The sequence below is a fragment of the Polypterus senegalus genome, chromosome 1 (genome assembly GCF_016835505.1).
Source record: "Polypterus senegalus isolate Bchr_013 chromosome 1, ASM1683550v1, whole genome shotgun sequence".
NCBI classification, from domain to species: Eukaryota; Metazoa; Chordata; class Cladistia; order Polypteriformes; family Polypteridae; genus Polypterus; species Polypterus senegalus.
This window is the reverse complement of record NC_053154.1, coordinates 148,593,728-148,617,793: the sequence shown is the minus strand read 5'-3', so window position 1 is coordinate 148,617,793 and position 24,066 is coordinate 148,593,728. Positions and strand designations below refer to the sequence as shown.

Sequence of the window (24,066 nt, the reverse complement as noted above, 5' to 3'; positions counted from 1 at the left end):
ATTTTGTGTTTACTTATGTTATATTTGACTAATGGTTAAATGTGTTTGATGATCAGAAACATTTTGTGTGACAAACATGCAAAAGAATAAGAAATCAGGAAGGGGGCAAATAGTTTTTCACACCACTGTACATACACACACATACATTATATATACAGTACTGTATATATATCTCTATATATCTAATATCTATATATATATCTACAGTATATCTATATCTCTGTATATATATATATATATATATATATATATATATATATATATATACATACACACACACACACACACACACACACACACACACACACACACATAATATATATATATATATATATCTATATCTATCTATCTATCTGTATATCTATATATCTATATATATATATATATATATATATATTGTGGACTGGGATCCGGACACGGCAGACGGACAACATGGTTCCACCACACACCATTTATTTACAAGACTTATTTACAATTTTAACATGCACTACAAACCCCAGTGCCTCCAGCACGGATTCCCCCAATGTCCAGGCCACACAGTTTCTCTGCCTTTCCCCTGGCCGCCTCTAGTCCTCCCTCCAGCTCCGTCCTCTTCCACCCGACTTCTGCCAATGACTGGAGGGAGGCGGCCCCTTAAGTAGGAACCCGGATGGGCTCCAGCTGCTTCCCGGCACTCCCCTTTGGACACACCCCTGGTGTGGCGGAAGTGCTGGGCTCCAGGGTTCTTCAGGCACTGGGGCGCCGCCTGGCGGTGGCCACGGGCCCCTACAGGGTTGGGCTTCCAAGCCCTTTACCCGTGGCCCCCAATACAACCAGGGCGGTCGCCCCCTTGCGGTCACAAGACCACTATATATTGAGGCACAAGACCACTCTATATATACACACATACACACACACATTATATCTATATCTATATCTATATCTATATCTATATATATATATATATATATATATATATATATATATATATATATATATATATATATAGCAAAATACCCGCGCTTTGAAGCGGCGAAGAACTGCCTTAAAAGTTTTATTAAGAAGAAAATTAAACCTTTTTAAACTGAGGGAAAATATACCAATAATTATTTGTTAAGAATCTCTTTGTATACCACATTGTGAGTTCGGCCCTCCGGTTTTAATATGACCAAGCCTTGCGCTGAGCTTACTCTTAAGCATACAGTTGGCCATGTGAACAGTAATCTTGTTTCAAATCATACAGCTTGGATTGCTGCTGTCATAATCGGTTTGAGTTTCATGGTTTGTTTCAATTACGACAGTATTTGTAGGACTTGTGTTGAAGTGACATTTGGCATCTGTCAACCGTTGTAAGTATACAACCAGTTTCATCAATAACTTCACATCCAGCTTTTGAGAGTTTAAACATTCATAAACATCAAAGTGTCCACTACTGAAATCGTCACCTGTCAATCTAAGATGTTTAAGAGGCATTGGCGGTTGTCGAAAGGTGTAAAATATTTGGCCATTTCGGTACACTTGAAAGCGACAACCGAACAATTCAGCGGCAGCCATCAACTCACGTGCATAACCATAGGTGAAGGGCTTAAGCATTTCACTCTTCTAGTGCTCCTGTGTAGTATAATTATCTCCTGTACCGTCATCAGTCCACACCTTGAACCTGTTCCAGTCATTCAATACATAAGACACAATGTTTCTCCAGATATCAAGAGTGAGCCTGATATGGCCGTGCAATATGTAACAAAGAGAATGGAAAAGATAGGTGCTATCTCCCGGCATGGAAACCACTCGGTAAGTGACAGTTCTTTGATCGATGGTGATGACCTCGATAGACATGTTAATGCAGGTACGGTTGGAATGATAAAGGAAATGGGTACCTGAACAATGTAAAGTAAGTCTAAAATATCTAAACAGTAACTATAATCGTAATAAATGAACAATAAAACAGCGGAGAAGCATGGATTAAATAAAAAGGCTATAGTTATCAGCAGGGAGACGTGAATCCTGTGGCGAAGCAAGGAAGGGAATGCAGAGACTGGAGTGACGGACGGCCTTATATAGGCAGGCAGCCAACAACGTGGGAGGCGTTGGGATGGGGGACCCAATGCCGCCTCTCACGGTGACTGAGCTGCAGGCTATGGACGTATATATGTTCGTAAGTAGGATTCAGTTAGCGTTGGGAACCCGCATACCAAATTTCTTGAAGATGGGCCCATAAGTAACAAAGACCGTTGAAAAGTTCAATATAGCGGCCGACAGTGGCATCATACCACCGAAATAAGTACCAAATTTCAGCCTTCTACCTACACGGAAATTTGGAGAATTAGTAACGTTGGAAAATTCAATATGGCGGCTGACAGTGGCATCATACCACTGAAATAAATACGTATATTGGGTTTTGGTTAGCGCAGGGAAGCCGCCTACCAAATTTAGTGAAGATGGGACCATAAATAAGAAAGTTCAAAATGGCGGACGTTGTTGATCGTTATGACCGTTACACGTAGAATTTCGAAATGAAACCTGCTTAACTTTTGTAAGTAAGCTGTAAGGAATGAGCCTGGCAAATTTCAGCCTTCTACCTACACGGGAAGTTGGAGAATTAGTGACGTTTCAAAGTTCAATATGGAGGCCGACAGTGGCGTCATACCACCGAAATAAGTATGTACATTGGTTTCGGTTAGTGTAGTGAAGCCGCCTACCAAATTTCATGAAGATGGGGCCATGAATAAGAAAGTTCAACATGGCGGACGTTGTTGACCGTTATGACCGTTATGCCTAGAATTTCGAAATGAAACCTGCTTAACTTTTGTAAGTAAGCTGTAAGGAATGAGCCTGCCAAATTTCAGCCTTCTACCTACACGGGAAGTTGGAGAATTAGTGACGTTTGGAATATTCAATATGGCGGCGGACAGTGGTGTCATACCACCGAAATAACTACGTACATCGGTTTTGGTTAGCGCAAGGAAGCCACCTACCAAATTTCGTGAAGATGGGGTCAGCCTTCTACCTACACGGGCAGTTGGAAAATTAGTGACGTTGGAAAGTTCAATATGGCAGCCGACAGTGGCGTCATACCATTGAAATAAGTACGTACATTGGTTTCGGTTAGCGCAGGGAAGCCGCCTACCAAATTTCGTGAAGATGGGGCCATAAATAAGAAAGTTCAACATGGCGGATGTTGTTGACCGTTATCGACCATTATGACCGTTACGTGTAGAATTTTGAAATGAAACCTGTCAGTGAGTCAGTGAGTGAGTGAGTGAGTCAGTGAGGGCTTTGCCTTTTATTAGTATAGATAAATACAGATAAATATACATATATATACACATACATATATATATATATACACATACATACATACATACATACATATATATATATATATATATATATATATATATATATATATATATATATATATATATATATATACACACACAGACACACATATATACATATATATACAGATCTGCATATATATACCTATCTACATATATACACACATATATATACATATCTACATATATTTATATAGTTACATACATACATACATATCTACATATATATATATATACTATATATAGCAAAATCCCCACGCTTCGCAGCGCTATACATTATGTTGCCGATGTGAAGTTGCAAAAAAAAAAAAAAAATAGCACAAAAGATGGTATGTGAGACTTTTAAAATGTATCGTGTCATTTATATATGTCTTTTTTATTATTTAATTTTTGCAACTTAACAGCAGCAGCATAATGTATAGCGTTATATTTGAGCCACTGAGAAAAAAATAAAGGACACGGTGAAAACGTTTATTTTGTGATTAAAGTGGACATTTCGTCTTTAATCTCGAAATGTCCACTTTAACCTCGTAGTTTACTTTATCATTAAAGCAGACCGTCGTAAACGTCATCCTAGTTTTTCATCGCTACGAACTTCTTGGACCTGACAGCAGGTAAAGTAAAAAAATTAAAGATAGACGGCACAAAAATGGTATGTGAGACTTTTAAAATTTATCGCGTCATTACGATCGGGAATATGCGACGCTTGAATATAAAAGCACCATGAATGCATCTGTATGTCGGCATTTTGCTTCAGCAGCGGAAAGCAGCAATAGATCGCCACACAGAACAAATTAAATGTATGATATTCCAACTCTCTGCACATTTAGAATCTTTAGATTTATACTTGATATCACTTTCATGATGACATGCATTAAAGTGTGTATGTTACATTTTACATATAATTTCGTTTAAATAATGAATACTGTTAATTACACACATGGGGGAATAATTAAACACATGGGGGTGTCACGGTGGCGGAGCGATAGCACTGCTGTCTTGCAGGGAGTTATGTTGCTGGAATTTCCTGCTTGTATTCCACACTGTGCTCTGGTTTCCTTCCAAAGATATGCAGATTTGGGGATTTGGTGCCGCTAAAATGGCACTAGTGTATGTGTGTGTTTGCATTCACCTTGCGATGAGCTGAGGCCTCATCAAGGGACTGTTTCTCACTCGTGCCCAATGCTTCCTGGAATGGACACATCCCTGGATTGATGGATTTAATCAATAAACATCTTCTCAGAGATATCGCGGTAAGGTGTCATCAGAATTTAATAGGTTTTCTAGGCAATTCACAACACAGAGAACACGAACATGTTCTCACCGTGATAATATCTCGCACTGCCACATGGTGGATTCCTCCAGATTTGCGTAAAGTACGCGCGCAAGTATGAACAATACAACGCTTGCATAGCAGGAACGTCCGCTACAGCATACGTTGCGTCGCGTGAAGTATAACTCCGGCCTTACTCTTGAGAATGCAACGTATAGTTGTCCAGGAGAAAAGTAATCTTGCCTGAAATCAATGGCAACCTTTTGTAGGGTCTGTCCCTGAGACTTATTACTTGTCATCGCGCAGCAGAGCCTTACTGGAAATTGGAGGCATCCGAATTGAAATGGGAGATCAGAGGGTATAAAGGGGATGCGAGGAATACATTGAGTGTGGAGAAACTCTAGAGACAGCGTGTGTATTAACTTGTGGACTTGTGTTTTCTGTGAGTATTTGGTGGCAGCGTGACGAAGTTGCTTCCGCAAGACCGCGTTAGCTGTGGCGCTCAGCTCGGAGCATATTCTTTTCCCACCTTGTCAATTGTGTAATGCATTTTTTGAACAGGTTTGATGCATGGAAGTGATCACTCGTACTGTGTTCAGTCAGTTCACGTGAGCTGCTCTCTTGTGTGATGTTGCGATGTCCACGGCTTTATTTAATGTTAGCTAAGACCCTGCACTTAAAAGTATCTCGCTACAGCAATTTTAACTCCGTTACAAAGTGATCCAAAGTCTCGTTTATACCTCGTGTCTTCTCATTAAACTTGTATCTCGAGAATAAAGTATTCAGCGTTTTTCTTCAGCGCTCTTTAGGAGCTCTTCCTTCTTTTCTACGTACTGCGGTCACAGTTCACGTGATTACATGGGAGGCGTGATGATGTCACGCGCAGCTCCAACCCCCACGGCCATCGAGCTAAAGTCCATTACAGTATATGGAGAAAAATAGGTTCCAGTTTTGACCATTACGCGTAGAATTTCGAAATGAAACCTGCCCAACTTTAGTAAGCAAGCTGTAAGGAATGATTCTGGCAAATTTCAGCCTTCTACCTACACGGGAAGTTGGAGAATTAGTGATGAGTGAGTGAGTGCTTTGCCTTTTATTAGTATAGATTATTATTATATGATAATGTATTATAATACTATTATTATTGTATTATTATCCATCCATTCATTATCCAACCCACTATATCCTAACTACAGGATCACGAGGGTCTGCTGGAGCCAATCCCAGCCAACACAGGGAGCAAGACAGGAAACAAACCTCGGGCAGGGCGCCAGCCCACCGCAGATGTTTGTAATGTTATATTGCAATATTATTATTATATGATAATGTATTATAATACTATTATTATTGTATTATTATAATATATTATATAATAATTATTTTACAATATTATGCAGTTTGATACACCTTTGCAGCTGGTGTAATGAGAGTGCCACTGCCTTATGTATTGGGTCCTCCCTGCAGGGAGTTGGCAAGAAATTTTGAGTAGTGAGTAAAGAACTATATATAAATATAAAGAATTATTAGGATTATACTTGACAATTTCTCAGTTTCAAATTTTAAATGTTATGTTTTTCACCAAATAAACAAAACATGTAGCACTACGACTCTCGGCCTCTATATGCCTTCACAGTACCTCAAACGTATGACTACCGCCACTGTTTTGTTTATAAAAAAGGTACTGCCATGCACACATGTGGTGATTTAAAATGAACCTATGTTTCCTCAGTGTGCAGTATATGTTGTATTCATGTGTGTTAGCTATTGTTATCACTTTATGAGTTTGTGCACTGATAGCTTTGATAGTACTTTTTTATTCTGTTAAATGTACTTTGTGATGTGCCTGGGTCATATATGACCAAAATATAAATTTTAATTAATTTTACTTCAAAAAGTAAACAAATGTTATTTGTAATACTGTGCACTTTATTTGATTTTATACAATTTGTGATATGCCTGGGTCATATACAGTATGACAAAAATGTGTTCTATTTCAAAAGTGGAAAAGAAACTCTTTAATCCAGTGCCTTTTTAGTATCACAGAATGGATGAGCATGAATTTCCTTAAACTAAACAAGGAAAAACAGAATTGTTAGTTATTTGCACAAATAAACAAAGTTACATTCTTAGAAAAAAAATGAATCATCTGGCCCTGCAAATCAAACCAGAAGTCAAAAATGTAGGCGTTATTATTGACTCTGACCTTAATTTTGGATCACATGTTAATAATATTACCAAGACTGCTTTCTCCTGTTCTACTCGTCATTAGATACGGGGGTCTTCCCAGACTGTATTAAGAATGCTGTAGTTAAACCCCTGATCAAGAAAAATAATCTTGATTCCTCTGCTTTTGAAAACGTTAAACTAATTTAAAACCTGCCATTCTTAAGTAAAATTCCAGAGAAGGCAGTCATTATGCAGCTTAATGACCACCTCAATAAACATGCTATTCTTGATAAGTTTCAGTCGGGTTTCATAACAAATCAAAGTACAGAAACTGCACTTGTTAAAGTAGTAAATGACTTGCGGGTAAACACAGACAGAGGCCGTTTATGTGTTCTCATCCTCTTAGATCTGAGTGCCGCATTCGATACCATTGATCACAATACTCTTAGAAATCGCCATAGTCAATGGGTGGGCCTCTCTGGCAATGTCTTAAATGGTTTGAATCCTACCTGGCAGGTAGAAAATTCTTTGTAAGTTGTGGTAATTATACTTCAAAGACCCATGATATTCTATATGGTGTTCCACAAGGCTCTATTCTGGGTCCACTGCTCATTTCGATTTACATGCTTCTGTTAGGTCTGGTTATCTCGGGGCATAACGTGAGCTACCATAGCTATGCTGATGACACACAACTGTACTTATCAATAGCACATGATGACCCCGACTCTCTTGATTCACTGACACAATGTCTTGCTTGTGTTTCTGAATGGATGAGTAGTAATTTTCTCAAACTAAATACAGTCAACCCTCGTTTATCGCGGTTAATCTGTTCCAGACTCTGCCGCGATAAATGGATTTCCGCGAAGTAGGATTCTTCATTTATAAATCGAATATTTTCACAGTTAGAGCATAGAAAACCTGTTTACGACCTTCTAAATACATTTTCTAAAATTATTAGAGCACTAGACATGAAATAACATCCTTTAGTCAAATGTTTAAACTGTGCTTCATGAGAAGACAGAGATGACAGTTCCGTCTCACAATTAAAAGAATGCAAACATATCTTCCTCTTCAAAGTGCGCATCAGGAGCAGAGAATGTCAGAGAGAGAGAGGGAGAGAGCGAGAAAAGCAAACAATCAAAAATCAATAGGGCTTTTTGGGCTTTTAAGTATGCGAGGCACCGCCGGACAAAGCAGCTACAAGGAAGGCAGCAATGTGAAGGTATTCTTTCAGCATTTTTTAGAGGAGCGTTCGTATCCTCTAGGCAAACAGCCTCTGTGTAAACAGCCACTCTGCTCACACCTTCTCCGTCAGGAGCAGAGAATGTCAGAGAGAGAGAGAGAGGCAGAGACAAGCAAACAATTAAAAATCAATATGTGCTGTTTGGGCTTTCAAGTATGCGAAGAGCCGCATGGAAAGCATATCGTATATCATTGAGGAGTTTTATTTAATATGTAATACGTGCTCTGATTGGGTAGCTTCTCAGCCATGTTGCAATAGCATCCCTTGTATGAAATCAACTGTGCAAAGCAACTGAGGAAGCATGTACCAAAATTAAAAGACCCATTGTCCACAGAAATCCGCGAACCAGCAAAAAATCCATGATATATATTTAGATATGCTTAAATTTAAAATCCGCGATAGAGTGAAGCCACGAAAGTTGAAGCGCAATATAGCGAGGGATCACTGTAAAAAGAAAACAGAAATTGTAGTAATTGGCAATAATGGATATAATGAGGTTATTAGAAATAAACTTGATGCATTAGGATTAAAAGTCGAGACGGAGGTAAAGAATTTAAGGGTAACTATTGACTCTGACCTGAATTTTAAATCACATATTAATCAGATTACTCAGACAGCATTTTTCCACTTAAGAAATATAGCAAAAGTTAGACCTCTTATAGCATTGCAACATGCTGAGAAATTAATTTACGCTTTTGTTTTCAGTCGACTAAATTACTGTAACGCACTCCTCTCAGGACTACCCAAAAAAGACATAAATCGATTGCAACTAGTGCAGAATGCAGCTGCTAGATTCTTAACTAGGAAAAGAAAATCCGAGAACATCTCTCCAGTTTTGATGTCACTACATTGGTTATCTGTGTCATTAAAAATTGACTTTAAAATCCTACTTATAGTTTACAAAGCCTTAAATAATTTCGCTCCATCTTATATTTCGGATTTTACCAGGGGTGCCCAATGCGTCGATCACGATCGACTGGTAGATCGCAAAGGCAGTGCAGGTTGATCGCGTTGCATTCAAAAAAATTTTTTTTTAAACGTCAGTCTTTCATATATCCTCCCTATGGCACTTGCCACTTGATTGACCATCCATGCAGGGTACACGACACATGTTTCGCCCTATTTTGGGCTTATCAGGCATACACACTCCACTGCACCCTTCATCGTGGATCGAACCGCAGACGTCAGACAAACGCACTTCGTTTGTGACATTGTGAGAAAAAAAATCCTCTTCCAATTCCACATTCAGCCCATACCCTCCCCAAACAATTTTTTTTTAAATCCCTTCTTTAGTCGATATAAATTGGAAGGCTAACTAGATCACAGCCGGAGTTTTGCAGTAGCTCGCGTGTTTGATCGTGCATGCGAAATGACCAGTGTGTCAGTCAAGTGGCAAATGCCATAGGTAGGATATATGATAGACTAATGTTTAAAAAAAAAATTTTTTCAATGCAACGCAACTACCGTTGCGATCTGACGGTTCATCGCGATCAACGCATTGGGCACCCCTGTTGTAAGGAATATTGCAAGGGTGCGATCTCTTATAAGATTTAAAGATACTAAAACATTAATGCATGTATTTGTATTTAGCTGACTAGATTACTGCAATGCCCTCCTATCAGGACTACCCAAGAAGGATGTACATTGGCTTCAGCTTCTCCAGATTGCAGCAGCAAGATTTTTAAACAAAAAGAAAAAAATATGAGCATGTATCCCCAATATTAATGTCTTTAAATTGGCTGCCACTGTCCTTTACAATCGATTTTAAAATACTTCTAATTGCATCTAAGGCTCTAAATTATCTTGACCCTCAAAAATTATCCTTCTTTATATACGAAATCATAATCTTAGATCTACAAATACTGGTTTGCTTGTTTTTCCAAGATCTAAGCATAAAAGAACTGGGGCCTCATGTATAACGGCGTGCGTAGAACTCACACTATAACATGGCATAAGCACAAAAGCGGGAATGTGCGTACGCATAGAAAAATCCAGATGCATAAATCTGTGCGTACGCAAACTTCCACATTCTTCCGCTACATAAATCCCGATCAGTGTGAAAAGTAATGCACGTGCACATGCCTGCTGTCCCGCCCCAACTCCTCCCAGAATTACGCCTCTTTGAATATCCAAATCAATATAAATAGCCCTTAAGCTCAGTGTTCTGTGAAAAGACAAAAGCAAAACCACAAGGAAAAATAGAACAATTTCAGTGAATACCAAGTGGAGGCAAGGAAAAACGTACTACTTGTTGGTTTAAACAGTGGTATAAACAAGAAAAGGAAGTTGATCGAGTGACGTAGCGTGTCGGAGAAACTCGAAAGCTGAAGTTCACAAAGACACACAGTGCCCAAAATAAAAAAAGAAGTTGTCAGATATCAAATTCGCTGTGAAAAGCCGAGTCATAGCCCACCGTCTGAGTTTCATATGAAAGCTTATTAGGGTACAGAGAAAAAAAAATAGGCACACAATGGGAAAAAAGCATAAAATGTCAACTTTAATCACGTAGTGTATTTTGTCATTAAAGTAGAACATCATAAACTTCATCTTAAAATTGTTTAATTTACTAGTTTCTCAAATCCCATCATAACTAAAGAAGCACGTTAAATGCTTTGTTTTGTATTTGATCTTTGTGCTCTATGTGTGTGAATCACTACGTGCTTCCGTGCTTTGTCTTACTCCGACAGGACACAGAATCCATTACATTTGTAATATTACAGCTCTCTGAGTAATTAAAATACTAAGATGTATACTTGATATAATTTTCATGATGATAGGAGTTAAAGCATGTTTTTAAACATGGGAGAACGGTGGCGCAGTGATTGTGTGCGACCTTCGATGAAATAATTTATTGTAGCAGTACTGTCTCTTTCAAATGTACTAACCCCCAATTCTTGTCCTTCCTTTTCTTTCTCCAAATACCCAATCACCACACAATCAGCTCTGTAATAGACATTAAGCCATCTGTAAGCTTATAACGCCGATTTTTCAAAACTTTTAAGGAACATTGAAATATCTTTGTAGTACATGTTTAATTATTCCATCCTTCACGCCAGTCCCAGTGAAGCATACAGTGCAAGGCAGTAACTATACGTGAACATGGCGCCAGATCCTTGCTAGCATAGCGACACCGTGTCCTTTAATTATTAACAAAATAGAGAATTTTTATTAAGTTAAAGTTTTATCTGTATAATATAATAAACATATTTTGCTGCATTTCATCTTAAAAATGATGTCATCTTCATATGTAAATACGCGCTTTATAAAGTGGCTCAGGTTGTGCAATATTATAACTGTAGTGCAAGTTTACAGTGAGGTGACTACACTAATAAGTACAAACAGTTCTACAAGGAGCATTTGATGGAGTGATTGATTGCGTTTAGAACTCTTGGGATGAAACTGTTCCTGAACAGCTAGGTCCATACAGAAAGGTTTTGAAGCGTTTGCCGTGTGAGAAGCAGTCCAAATAGGAAGCATGGCTGAGGCAGCATGTGCTTGATGCTGTATACCAATAATTCTCTTTCTGATCAGCTGCTCCGAGTGGTGCAGTGACAGTAATATGGAAAAAATGATCCACTGTGGCAACCTCTAACTAGAGCAGCTGTAAGAAGAAAAAGAAGGTGCAGTGAGAGTAACAATGCTAAAGCAGCTATGGTATTTGGAATAGTTTGACTATTCTGTGGACCATTATATTGTTACAGGTTAATTAAAATCAGATGCATTACAGTTTTTCTCAATTGCTAAAACACTAAAACCCATTGGCTGAAGAAAGTTCTCAGTTGCCTGACCTCATTTAGCTAATTGTGCAGTCTGTTGTCAATACTTTAAACCATCTCACATGGTAAAACACAATATGCAGATCTTATTTAGACTTTTCAGCAAAACTCTAAACACATTCTCATTCTCAAAACACATTCTACACTCTAATGCACATGTCATCCATACTGGTAAACACAAGTAGCAACGCTCAAATACAATTAGAGAAAACATGTCATTGATTGAACACAACCACTCAAAATTGATGTCACCTGTTTCAAATGATGTGACACAACCAATATAAGCCTGTTCAGAGAGCATACAGGTTGTTGAAGGTAGAAAGGAGAAAGTCTGAGCATGGATAGAAGAAACAATGTGAGAGGACGAGTGCGTATGCGAGGTGGGCGAGGAGGGGGAGGAGGAGGACGACAAGAAAGAGGAAGAGGGCGAGGAAGAGGAAGAGGAGGAGGGTGGCAAGGAAGAGGAGGAGGAAGACAAATAGTGGAAATATCTGATGAAATTCGAGCAACAGTCATAGACCATGTTCTTGTCCATGGACTGACAATGAGGGAAGCAGGACTAAGAGTGCAACCCAATTTGAGCCGATTTTCGGTGTCCACCATAGTAAGGATGTTCAGAGAAGAGAACAGGTACAGTATACTACTCTATTTTTGTAATTGCAAATTTACTGTACTACACTATATGCAACTGTTTCAATAGACATTTGTAAAGTTCATCACTGTATGTATAGTACTGCATGAATATTTGTTGTAACTGCACATCTACTTTTTGTAGAATTGCGAGGCTGCCACATGCAGGTGGAAGGACGGCTTTATTCACTCAAGAGCAAGAGGCCGTTATAGTGGGCATGGCCCTTCAAGATAATGTAATACGACTCGGAGAAATCCAGGAACGAGTGATACAAGACAACACAAACTTCCAGGGAATCAACAGTGTGAGCATTTCCACAATTGATAACGTGTCCTCCATCGTAATAGGATGCGAATGAAACAAGTATACAAAGTACGCTTTGAGCGCAACTCACCAAGGGTGAAAGAACTGCGAGCTCAATATGTGCAAGTAAGTGTACATTCAGAAACATTTACTGTAATCCAGATTTTCTACAGTACTAACACATACTATGTGAATGACATTACTCTTCAGTACGTACAATGTATGTGAATGAGAAGTGCATACAGTAGGCTTAATTGTACTCTACAGAGTACAGTGGACAGACCCCATGACTTCATCTTTGTAGATGAAGCAGGCTTCAATCTAACAAAGAGGAGACGGAGGCCGAAACATCATTGGACAGCGGGCCATTGTTGAAGTCCCTGGTCAACGAGGTGGCAATGTCACCATCTGTGCTGCTATTAGCAACCATGGTGTTCTACATCACCATGTTACACTCGGGCCATATAACACCCAGCACCTTCTAAGATTTATTGCCAATCTAAGAGATTTTATTTGAGCTGCAGGTTTAATACCATCAGGGTCAAGAGCTAAATGAGAATCCCATTCCCACCTATGTGATAGTGTGGGACAATGTCAGTTTCCACCGAGCTGCTCTGGTAAGGGAATGGTTTAACATCAATGAGCAGTTTATGAACTTGTACCTCCCTCCATACTCACCTTTCCTGAATCCGATTGAGGAGTTTTTCTCCTCTTGGAGATGAAAAGTGTATAATAGACAACCCTACACCAGAGTAAGTCTTCTGCAAGCCATTGATTTAGCTTGTGGTGATATAGGTGAGGAATCATGTCAGGGCTGGATACGGCACACAAGAGGCTTCTTCCCCCGTTGCCTCAGGAGGGACAATATTGCTTGTGATGTTGACTAAGTGCTCTGGCCTAACCCAGCCCAAAGATGAGAAGAAGCAAATTGATCATGTTTACTCCTTTGATTTTTGTCCCTTTTAGTATTGTATACTGTAGTACAGTGCATTGCATGCTGTTTACTGTACAATGAACAAATTGTATGGCCCAAAACATTGAGATTAAAATCTTCTTCTCCCTGAGAACTATATGTTTTGAACAATGTGTTTTCTGTTTTTTGTTGTATTGTTTACTGACTGCTTGATAGTGTAGATCATTTTGATCACTTTGTTTTTGATTTGAGAGCAGTGGTTGATTTTGAACACAGGTAAAACTGTTTTTAGGCGAAAGTTTCATTTTGCAAGAGGAGTCAGAGGTTTTGTAAATAGTGCTTGAAGATAAGGTTTTGCATTTAATGGTTTCAGAAAATGGAGCAAGGTTTCAGAAATTGTGTTTTAGCAATTGAGAAAAACTGTAAACTAATAAACAATATGTGGTTAATTTCAGTGTATTTATAAAGCCGCATCAGTAATGTGGATCTGAAAAAGAGAGGGTAACCACACAAGAACAGTAGCACTGCTTTGACGCTGGGTGCCGCCGGTCTGCAAAACCAAGCGGAGAACTTGCGTACGCCAGGGTATGAGGTACCGTGGAAATGTGCGTGGCTTTACGGCAAGTTTAGGCTTTATACATCGTGATTTGAACGTGGAAACGTTCGTGCGCAAAATTTCTGTGCGTGCGCACCTTTTATACATGAGGCCCCTGTTTTTTCTTGCCACTGTTTTGCAATTGATTTTCATGTTTATGGCCATGTTGTTTATAGTGCTCATACCCATGTTTTGCCAGCATTATATTAATGTTAGAAAAGATGTCAGTGCACTCTAAGATGGTGTTTTTTTTTTTAAATATGCTTTGAATTAATAAAACAAAAAAATGGATTTTGTCTTATGTATTGAAAGGATTTTTAGTTATTTGGATAACAAAGATTTACTATATATTTTGACTTCCATTTTGGCTTTTGATAATATGCTATTGTAGTTGATGTCTTAAATATCTCTCAGGTAACAGTGGCTGCAATGACAAATTAAATTAAGATGATTAAATTAAAATAATAAATACTAATGAAATGTTATTACCAATATTAAGCAAAAATAAGAAACAATTAACAAAGAAAAGAAAACAAACAGGAAAAAAATGCAAAGCAAAAGCGAAGGACAGTCATATCAGCCCAGCCTTGAAATTGAAGATGCCCTTCTTTCAGCTTAGAAAAGCTGGTCTTGGAATTTAAATGTGTGTTCAAGATTCACTACTTGTGTTCAGCATATCCACATTAGAGATGCTAATTAGGTCGTTGTGTAGAGTTTGCATATTCTCCCAAACCTCCCAGCACGTTTGCAGCTCCTATGACCTTGAACTGGATAAAGTGAGTTGGAAAATGAAAATATGAAGTTCTTTTTCTTAAAATAAACAGAAGGCAATCATTAGCAGTTTTATTAACCCATCCTCATCTTCCCAATTCCATTTTTACTCTCATGGTCAATCTTTGGCAGTTGGTACCACTTTTAGTTTGACTGACTGGGTTCTCCTGCCCATGGGATGAGACAGGCGAGTGGTTTGAAATGTTAAGTGACGCCAAGTGTCATCATATTGTAGTCCGGTTGTGGATTAAATTGTGTATTTTTTGATATTGTTGGATACTTGAAAAAGAGAGGGTGACCAGTATGCCTAGATGAGTCCAAATCTGGCCATGGATCCTCAAGAGGTTGACTTTGTCCTGAAATCTGTAAACTAGAGGTTTAGTTTTTGGTCCTCTGTTATCAGCTGGCATTTTCTTTTTAGCTGGATCTTTAATTTTAACTTTAGTTATGTTTTAAGCAAAAAATAATGGAGCTACTGTTAATTTAAAACAAAGTATATGTGATTGTGTATGTAAACATTACATGTTGTTGTATTATATTTATTAATCTTTTTAAGCCCTTCTCCGAAGAGACTATATAAAAATAAAAGGAATTAATCTGTTTGGCCATTTACTAGATGCCCCAAACCTACTCACATAAGTGATTTCTCAGTAACAGCATCATTCATGCACTCATTGCTTTTTAAAGCAGGTAGGTACGTCTTAATAGATAGTGTAGATGTATTGTTGTGCAAATCAGAGGCTAAATACACATGACTAAAGTTAAGGGGCATAAATAATGGTGCCAAAGAAATCATGTGAAACTGCACAACTAGTGGTATATTGTCATGAACAGGGTATGACAGCTAACAACTCATTCTAGATTCACTCCTAAAACTCTGGAAAAAGTAAGGTCCAGTTGTAGTGGACGGAGAATTGGGAACAGTAAACAATCCATTAGTCCATGGACTTGGGAGTTAATGATGCATGTTTTTGATGGCAGTAGATCAAAGTCTGAATGTCACTGAATATCTGAACATAATTGCCTAACACTGTAGGTGCACCCCTTTACAGTAGTAGTAGGTACCATCTACAAACAGGTTTTTTCAGCAGGATGATACTCCATTCTATACGGCTAAGAATTGTCTACAATGGTCCTAAGAATACAACAGTGAATTTAGGTTAATGTCTTCTAAGTCCTGAGATTTCAGTCTGGTTGGGTATTGGTTAGATGCAATAAAATAAACTGTTCAGAGTAGATAGTCACCAACAACTAATTTATACCCACTATGGCACATATGATAGATAGTATGAGCAAGGATCCCTGTGGTTTACTTTTAAATTAGGTTTACTCCACACCTAAATAAAGAATTCAAGTGGCTCTGAGCGAAAATGATCATCACAATCTTAAAAGCGATAACTCTTCATAAGGTTAAAGGTTGAAGGACTGACAACTGAGTTGTAAAATTAAAACATTTCCAGCTTCAGTCACACATTCCTTTTACCTCCTTTCTCGTATCAGATCATTAGCCTTATAGAAATTTACAAACAGCAATTTACAGTTTTTCTCAATTGCTAAAACACAATTTCAGAAACCTTGCTCCATTTTCTGAAACCATTAAATGCAAAACCTTATCTTCAAGCACTATTTACAAAACCTCTGACTCCTCTTGCAAAATGAAACTTTTGCCTAAAAACAGTTTTATCTGTGTTCAAAATCAAGCACTGCTCTCAAATCAAAAACAAAGTGATCAAAATGATATACACTATCAAGCAGTCAGTAAACAATACAACAAAAAACAGAAAACACATTGTTCAAAACATATAGTTCTCAGGGAGAAGAAGATTTTAATCTCAATGTTTTGGGCCATACAATTTGTTCATTGTACAGTAAACAGCATACAATGCACTGTACTACAGTATACAATACTAAAAGGGACAAAAATCAAAGGAGTAAACATGATCAATTTGCTTCTTCTCATCTTTGGGCTGGGTTAGGCCAGAGCACTTAGTCAACATCACAAGCAATATTGTCCCTCCTGAGGCAACGGGGGAAGAAGCCTCTTGTGTGCCGTATCCAGCCCTGACATGATTCCTCACCTATATCACCACAAGCTAAATCCATGGCTTGCAGAAGACTTACTCTGGTGTAGGGTTGTCTATTATACACTTTCCATCTCCAAGAGGAGAAAAACTCCTCAATCGGAGTCAGAAAAGGCGAGTATGGAGGGAGGTACAAGTTCATAAACTGCTCATTGATGTTAAACTATTCCCTTACCGGAGCAGCTCGGTGGAAACTGACATTGTCCCACACTATCACATAGGTGGGAATGGGATTCTCATTTAGCTCTTGACCCTGATGGTATTAAACCTGCAGCTCAAATAAAATCTCTCTTAGATTGGCAATAAATCTTAGAAGGTGCTGGGTGTTATATGGCCCAAGTGTAACATGGTGATGTAGAACACCATGGTTGCTAATAGCAGCACAGATGGTGACATTGCCACCTCGTTGACCAGGGACTTCAACAATGGCCCGCTGTCCAATGATGTTTCGGCCTCTCCGTCTCCTCTTTGTTAGATTGAAGCCTGTTTCATCTACAAAGATGAAGCCATGGGGTCTGTCCAAGGATTCCAAGTCAAATATTGTCTGTGTAGAAATACAATATACTGCATTTAGAATTTTGTAAGTCATACAGAGACAGTGCTATACTGTAGAGTACAATTTAGCCTACTGTATGCACTTCTGATTCACATACATTGTATGTACTGAAGAGTAATGTCATTCACATAGTATGTGTTAGTACTGTAGAAAATCTGGATTACAGTAAATGCTTCTGAATGTACACTTACTTGCACATACTGAGCTCGCAGTTCTTTCACACTTGGTGAGTTGCGCTCAAAGCGTACTTTGTATACTTGTTTCATTCGCATCCTGTTACGATGGAGGACACGGTCAATTGTGGAAATGCTCACACTGTTGATTCCCTGGAAGTGTGTGTTGTCTTGTATCACTCGTTCCTGGATTTCTCCGAGTCGTATTACATTATCTTGAAGGACCATGCCCACTATAATGGCCTCTTGCTCTTGAGTGAATAAAGCCATCCTTCCACCTGCATGTGGCGACCTCGCAATTCTACAAAAAGTAGATGTGCAGTTACAACAAATATTCATGCAGTACTATACATACAGTGATGAACTTTACAAATGTCTAGTACAGTAAATTTGCAATTACAAAAATAGAGTAGTATACTGTACCTGTTCTCTTCTCTGAACGTCCTTACTATGGTGGACACCGAAAATCGGCTCAAATTGGGTTCCACTCTTAGTCCTGCTTCCCTCATTGTCAATCCATGGACAAGAACATGGTCTATGACTGTTGCTCGAATTTCATCAGATATTTCCACTCTTTGTCTTCCTCCTCCTCTTCCTTGCCGCCCTCCTCCTCTTCCTCGCCCTCCTCTTCTTCCTCTTCCTCGCCCTCTTCCTCTTTCTTATCGTCCTCCTCCTCCTCCTCGTCACCCACCTCGCATACACACTCGTCCTCTCACATTGTTTCTTCTATCCATGCTCAGACTTTCTCCTTTCTACCTTCAACAACCTGTTTGGTCTCTGGACTGGCTTATATTGGTTGTGTCGCATCATTTGAAACAGGTGACATCAATTTTGAGTGGTTGTGTTCAATCAATGACATATTTTTTCTAATTGTATTTGAGCGTTGCTACTTATGTTTACCAGTATGGATGACGTGTGCATTAGAGTGTAGAATGTGTTTTGAGAATGAGAATGTGTTTAGAGTTTTGCTGAAAAGTCTAAATAAGATCTGCATATTGTGTTTTACCATGTGAAATGTGAAATGAGGTCAGGCAACTGAGAACTTTCTTCAGCCAATGGGTTTTAGTGTTTTAGCAATTGAGAAAAACTGTACTGAAATTATATAATATAGAATAAAGCTATTTATAGATGCTATAAAATGAATTACCGATACAAATTCTTCAAAGCTGATCTTTCCATCTTTGTTGTGATCCGCAGCCATGATGATTTTTTCTGCAATTTCTCGTACCTTGTATCCTGGAAGTGGAAGGTTTGCCTCTTTAAAGAGCTCTTGCATTTCATAGTCACAAACATAACCGCTATTATCTATGTCTGTACAAAACAGAAAATGGGAACATTTCATTAGATTAGCTTATTATCCAATTTCCTTATACTTTTCTACTTTATTGCATAATGATTTAGTTAAACAAACTTTCATGCATCAGAAATCAGAAAATAAGGAAAATGCTTTTAAATGGAAATATAAGAGCAATCTCTTCTGATGCATTTAAATCTTTAGTGGATTTGTACTAATGTTTATTGCACTTTGCCAGAGGAAACAACAGAAGGAAAAGAAAAAAGTATTAAATGATGACTATTTACATCATTTATGCATTTTACTATAATGCAGTAAAATTTTTTTGTAGTAGTGAGTTTTATTTTTTGTGTAATTTTAGATTTAATATATATTTATATTTTATATATACTGATAATGCTTGAAAACAATTACACAGCTGTCTAATTTCAAATCGGAAAATGCAAATATGATCTCAGGAGAAACATATTCTTCCAGTTAGCTATGAAATAGACATATAGTAGTGTATTGTCATGAACTGAGCAAGGTTTCTTTAGCATGTAAATCAGACAGGTCTGTGTAAATGCAGTATGTGTTTGCTGATATCTACACAGTATACAGAATCTCTCATTAGCAGTAGTCTTCAGCCAGCTTGTGGCCTCTGACATCAACAATGAAGGATACTACAGACTAGCAAGCAGATTACAGGCTGTGTGTTAGAGCAGCAGCATTAAAATGAAAGAGAAAATTTTGATGCAAATCAGAATGGAAAGAATGGAAATGAGTAACTGTACACCCATCTTCCCATAATGAAAAACACTTGTTTTATGCTTTGGATCAACTAATCATAATCCTAACTCCAACCCTGCCCTAAGCATATAGAAAACAATGCCTAAAATGCCTTGAAAGCAAAAAATAAGAATGCTCTCTTCAGAACAGAAGAAAAATCAGTGTCACTTTGTAAAATGTTAACTTGCACCTCTTTTCAATGGACAGGCTGCATACTTCTTGAAAGATTCTTCACTGGCTTGTGAAAAAAGAAGTGTGTCAGACTGACTAGGGCAAGTAATCCCAAAAATAAGCCTCCTTTTCTAGTATAAAGTACCTTCTAGTTTTCATTCACTCATATTTCAAGGGAGATTCCGTCTGCCAGGAACCCATTAAAATTGTCATTGTTTTAGTTTCTTCGCCTTTTGAATTGTATTTGTTATTTTTGTTATTGAAAATTTTATCATTATTTTGATTACCCTTGCCGAACTTTCTGTGATTTTGTTTTAGCATAGGTGCTACCATTGTGCCCACAATTTTGCTAATCACATTTCTTGTTTACCTGCTACAAAGTGCAGTAAAAAAATTCTGACATTTGAGAAAAACTTAGGGAATACTCATAAAGGAATTGTTCTTGAGAAACTAAACAATAATATTTGTTCGGGAGTGCAAATTTTTGGTTTTTGGTTACATAAAACAATGACTTTAGATACAGAAAAGCACCTACTGCCGTTGTCATGTCTGTTTGTCTAAGTGCATTAAACAACTTTGTTCCCAATGAACCGATCATGTTACAATATAGCACAGTTATTGCATCAGAAGATTTATAAGGAAAGGTAAACTTTCATTGAGATATATCAAATGGAATGCACTGTACACATTTTCTGAAAATTCAAAAACTATCATTGAAAAGCTTTGGAAAATTTTTGAACTTGTGTATCTTAAAATAGACAAACATTTCATGCAACATGGATTTGTTTACTGTTTTAAATTTAACTTGGGAAAGGTTATTTCAACTTGTAGTACATTTTGTATATTTCCTTGTTTTACAATCACAATAGACGGTAATGTTGGATAAACAGATCCATCCCCAGTACAATTTAGTGAAATGCTGGGAAAATCACACACACAGCCAGTCACTGAACCTATTTAGAAATGAATGAAAAAGGAAAATAACTTCATAAGCCAGGGTATAAACATGACCTCAGCATTTACAGTATGTTACACTAAAACATTATGTGCAGATTAATTCAATATTTCTCTCACATTATAATGTATCAACATATGTCATCTACAATTATCTATAAACCATCCACAGACAATAACTGACAATAGTACAAAACATGCCATTTTTATATCACTCAAGTTGTCTTGTATTTATGAAAGCTGTTCCAAATACCACAAGTCTGTTTGTCTCGGTTTTGTAAAATGCTATTAGAAAAGTTGTATTTTATGTACTCCGTTAATACATGTAATTCAATTCTATTCTCACTACATATTACTCATTTTTACAAAATTTTAATAAACAAAAATGTAACCTCTGTCTTTCTGGTGAAAAATGTAAATACTCCAACTTTCAAAATCCCTAAATGTATCAAATGTTGTGCCATGCATACATTTGATAACTTCTTAGTACTTAGTAAACATCTCAATAATAATTTTGGTGATAAAATATAAATAACATGATACACCTTTCTCTTTTTCCAGCCTACTTGTCTGTGATTGGACAATTAATATAGTAGGCAATGTATACTCAATTGTCCATTACACATGCTCAGCCTGCTTCACAATATCTAAAGAGCTATGCATACATGATTGTTTTTGTGCTTTACCATAGCCTTATGATCAAAAAGAGAGTTTCTCATAAATAAAGGAACCTGTAATATCTCATAATAACTCCTGTTACTAAATATGGTATACTAAATAATGTGAAGCTATCCAGGAGGGTTGATGTTCTCATGAAAATATTTTCTGATTTAATTTTTGGGCAGTATTTAAATGGCCTACAGAAGTACACTCTGATAAGGAATAACGTGGCAACTCTGAGACGATTTATGCAGGAAGCACACTCTTTTTCCATTGAGTAATAACTGCTCATTAGCTTTGCAGCCAACACACCCCTGATAATTCACTAAACATTGGAATGCATCCATCACAGATGTCTCATATGTTAGTTTGGTCACTCCCATGGGCGGTATGTGCTATAGGCTGGGACAGCAACACCCAGGACTTTACAGCATTTATCAGTATTTGCGTTTAATTGCTACTGCAGTCAAACTCAAGAGGCCTTTTACTTCTGCAGTGCTTTGTGGATTTGTTTGTAGTTTTTCCCTGTGCTTTCTTTTCAGTTTTTTTCCTCCTACAGTATAGGCGAGGATGGCAGCCAGATTTCTAATTGCATTTAGATCAATTGTTCACACCAGAAATGTATAATGTTCATCTACTAAGATATGGATACATTCATAAGCACATTTGCCAGTGTTAGCTTTAACTTTATGCTGATGATTAATACTGTACCACAGAACAAATAAATGACATCTCCCAGAAAAAAGACTTAGTGTTTAAGGTTCAATTTAAAAAAAAATGTATGGTATATATGTGTAATATTCAAGGAGACAAGGTAAAAAAGGAGCCCATTTGTGTCTTTATTTTCCAAGCCTGTGATGCTACTTTACAACTTCCATGCATAAGGCAAATCACTGAAACAGATTTCAAAGTTGGTATTTGGTCATAAATACAAATTCAACCTAAAAAAGATTTACTTCTTGAAATGGATGGCTTTCTCGCTTATTTTGATTAAATGCTTAATGTTTGATCTGAATCAGAATTTTCCAAATGAAAAGCATGTGACCTGGATAAAATATTCTTTTTTTTGCAAAGTAGTACAACTAAAAAGTTGCAGCATTTGGTTTGTCCAATATTATATAGCACTTCCAAGTAATGCCTCAGCTCAGCCCAAAAACTTCCAAACACATACAGTGGCGGAAAGATTACATGCATAAAAACTATCCTTTACTTGCTGCTGATAGATAGATAGATAGATAGATAGATAGATAGATAGATAGATAGATAGATAGGTGCATTGCTGTTGGTATAACGAGCCCCAGTAATTTTTCCTGACATACTTATGCTGAATATTTTGTATGCTGAAAGTCCTCAGTGTTAGTGTGTTACTGTGCCCTTTTGATTAGTTTGTTGATTTGGTGGGTCTCTCCTGAAGTGATGTTATCAGCCCAGCACACCACAGTGTTACAAATCACACTGGCCATCACAAAGTTGTAGAAGATGTGGAGGATGTCACTTCCCACAGTAAAGGAACTCCATCTCCTATGAAACAAAAGCCTGCTCTGCTCTTTCTTATATATTTGCTCTGTGTTATGAGCCCAGTCCAGCTTATTATTGATGTGGATCCCCCAAGTATTTGTAGCAATGCACCACCTCTACATCCACTCCCTGAATAGTGGCCAAGCGTAGAGACTCTTTGGTGCAGTGAAAGTCAATAACAAGGTAATGCAGTACCATGTGATTTAAATCCAACCATAGTGCATAAGTGCCATTTTAATTGAGTGTGCCATAAGTATTAAACAAATTAACACAATGTTCACAACTCAACTTAACAGAATGGATAGTCATAAGGCTGTTTTGACAGCACTGGACAACCAGCCCTGAGCAGGGCATTTGTCCACCAAACAGACCACACCATCTCACATGGGACCAATTTAGAATCATCAGTTCAACTAAATTGCAGGGGTGTTTGTAATTTCAGAAAAAAGCTGCTGTTCATAGACAAAAAAATTGATTGAAATAAATAGTGACTTAGTTTAACATGATGTTAGTGACAAAGAAGCAAGTTTTTCTTAATTGGTAATGAGGTTCCGACCAAACTAAGACCCAGAAAAGATCACTACAGTTTGCTGTCCGAGGTTCCTCGAAGGTCACTAGTGCACTACAATAACTTTCACTTTTGATCAGAGGTATAAAATGACAAAACACAGCTACTTTGTTACTTTGCTTAAGTACATATTTCAGCTATTTGTACTTTACTTAAATAAATTTAATTTAGGGCTACTTTTATTTTTACTCCACTACATTTTTAGGTCAAATAGCATACATTTTACTCATTATATTTTCCAGGAAGTTATCATTACTCGTTACAGACCAAAAGATTATAAATTCATATAAGAGACTAACTTTATGGTTATAATTCAACAATGGTCAGACGCAGCC

General features: G+C 37.6%; 1 protein-coding gene and 1 long non-coding RNA gene across 5 annotated transcripts in view; one reads left to right on the top strand and one right to left on the bottom strand.

Moving 5' to 3' along the window:
• The window catches only part of LOC120533517 (plastin-1-like), a 114,124-nt gene that overhangs the window by 38,392 nt on the left and 51,666 nt on the right, over nucleotides 1-24,066 (bottom strand). For all 3 annotated transcript variants that reach the window (XM_039760438.1, XM_039760456.1, XM_039760447.1), the window contains one exon: nucleotides 18,946-19,109. In XM_039760438.1, coding sequence (XP_039616372.1) covers nucleotides 18,946-19,109 — 164 coding nt within the window. The remainder of the gene's footprint in view (nucleotides 1-18,945; nucleotides 19,110-24,066) is intronic.
• The window catches only part of LOC120533530, a 124,977-nt gene that overhangs the window by 54,436 nt on the left and 46,475 nt on the right, over nucleotides 1-24,066 (top strand). The window lies entirely within an intron of this gene.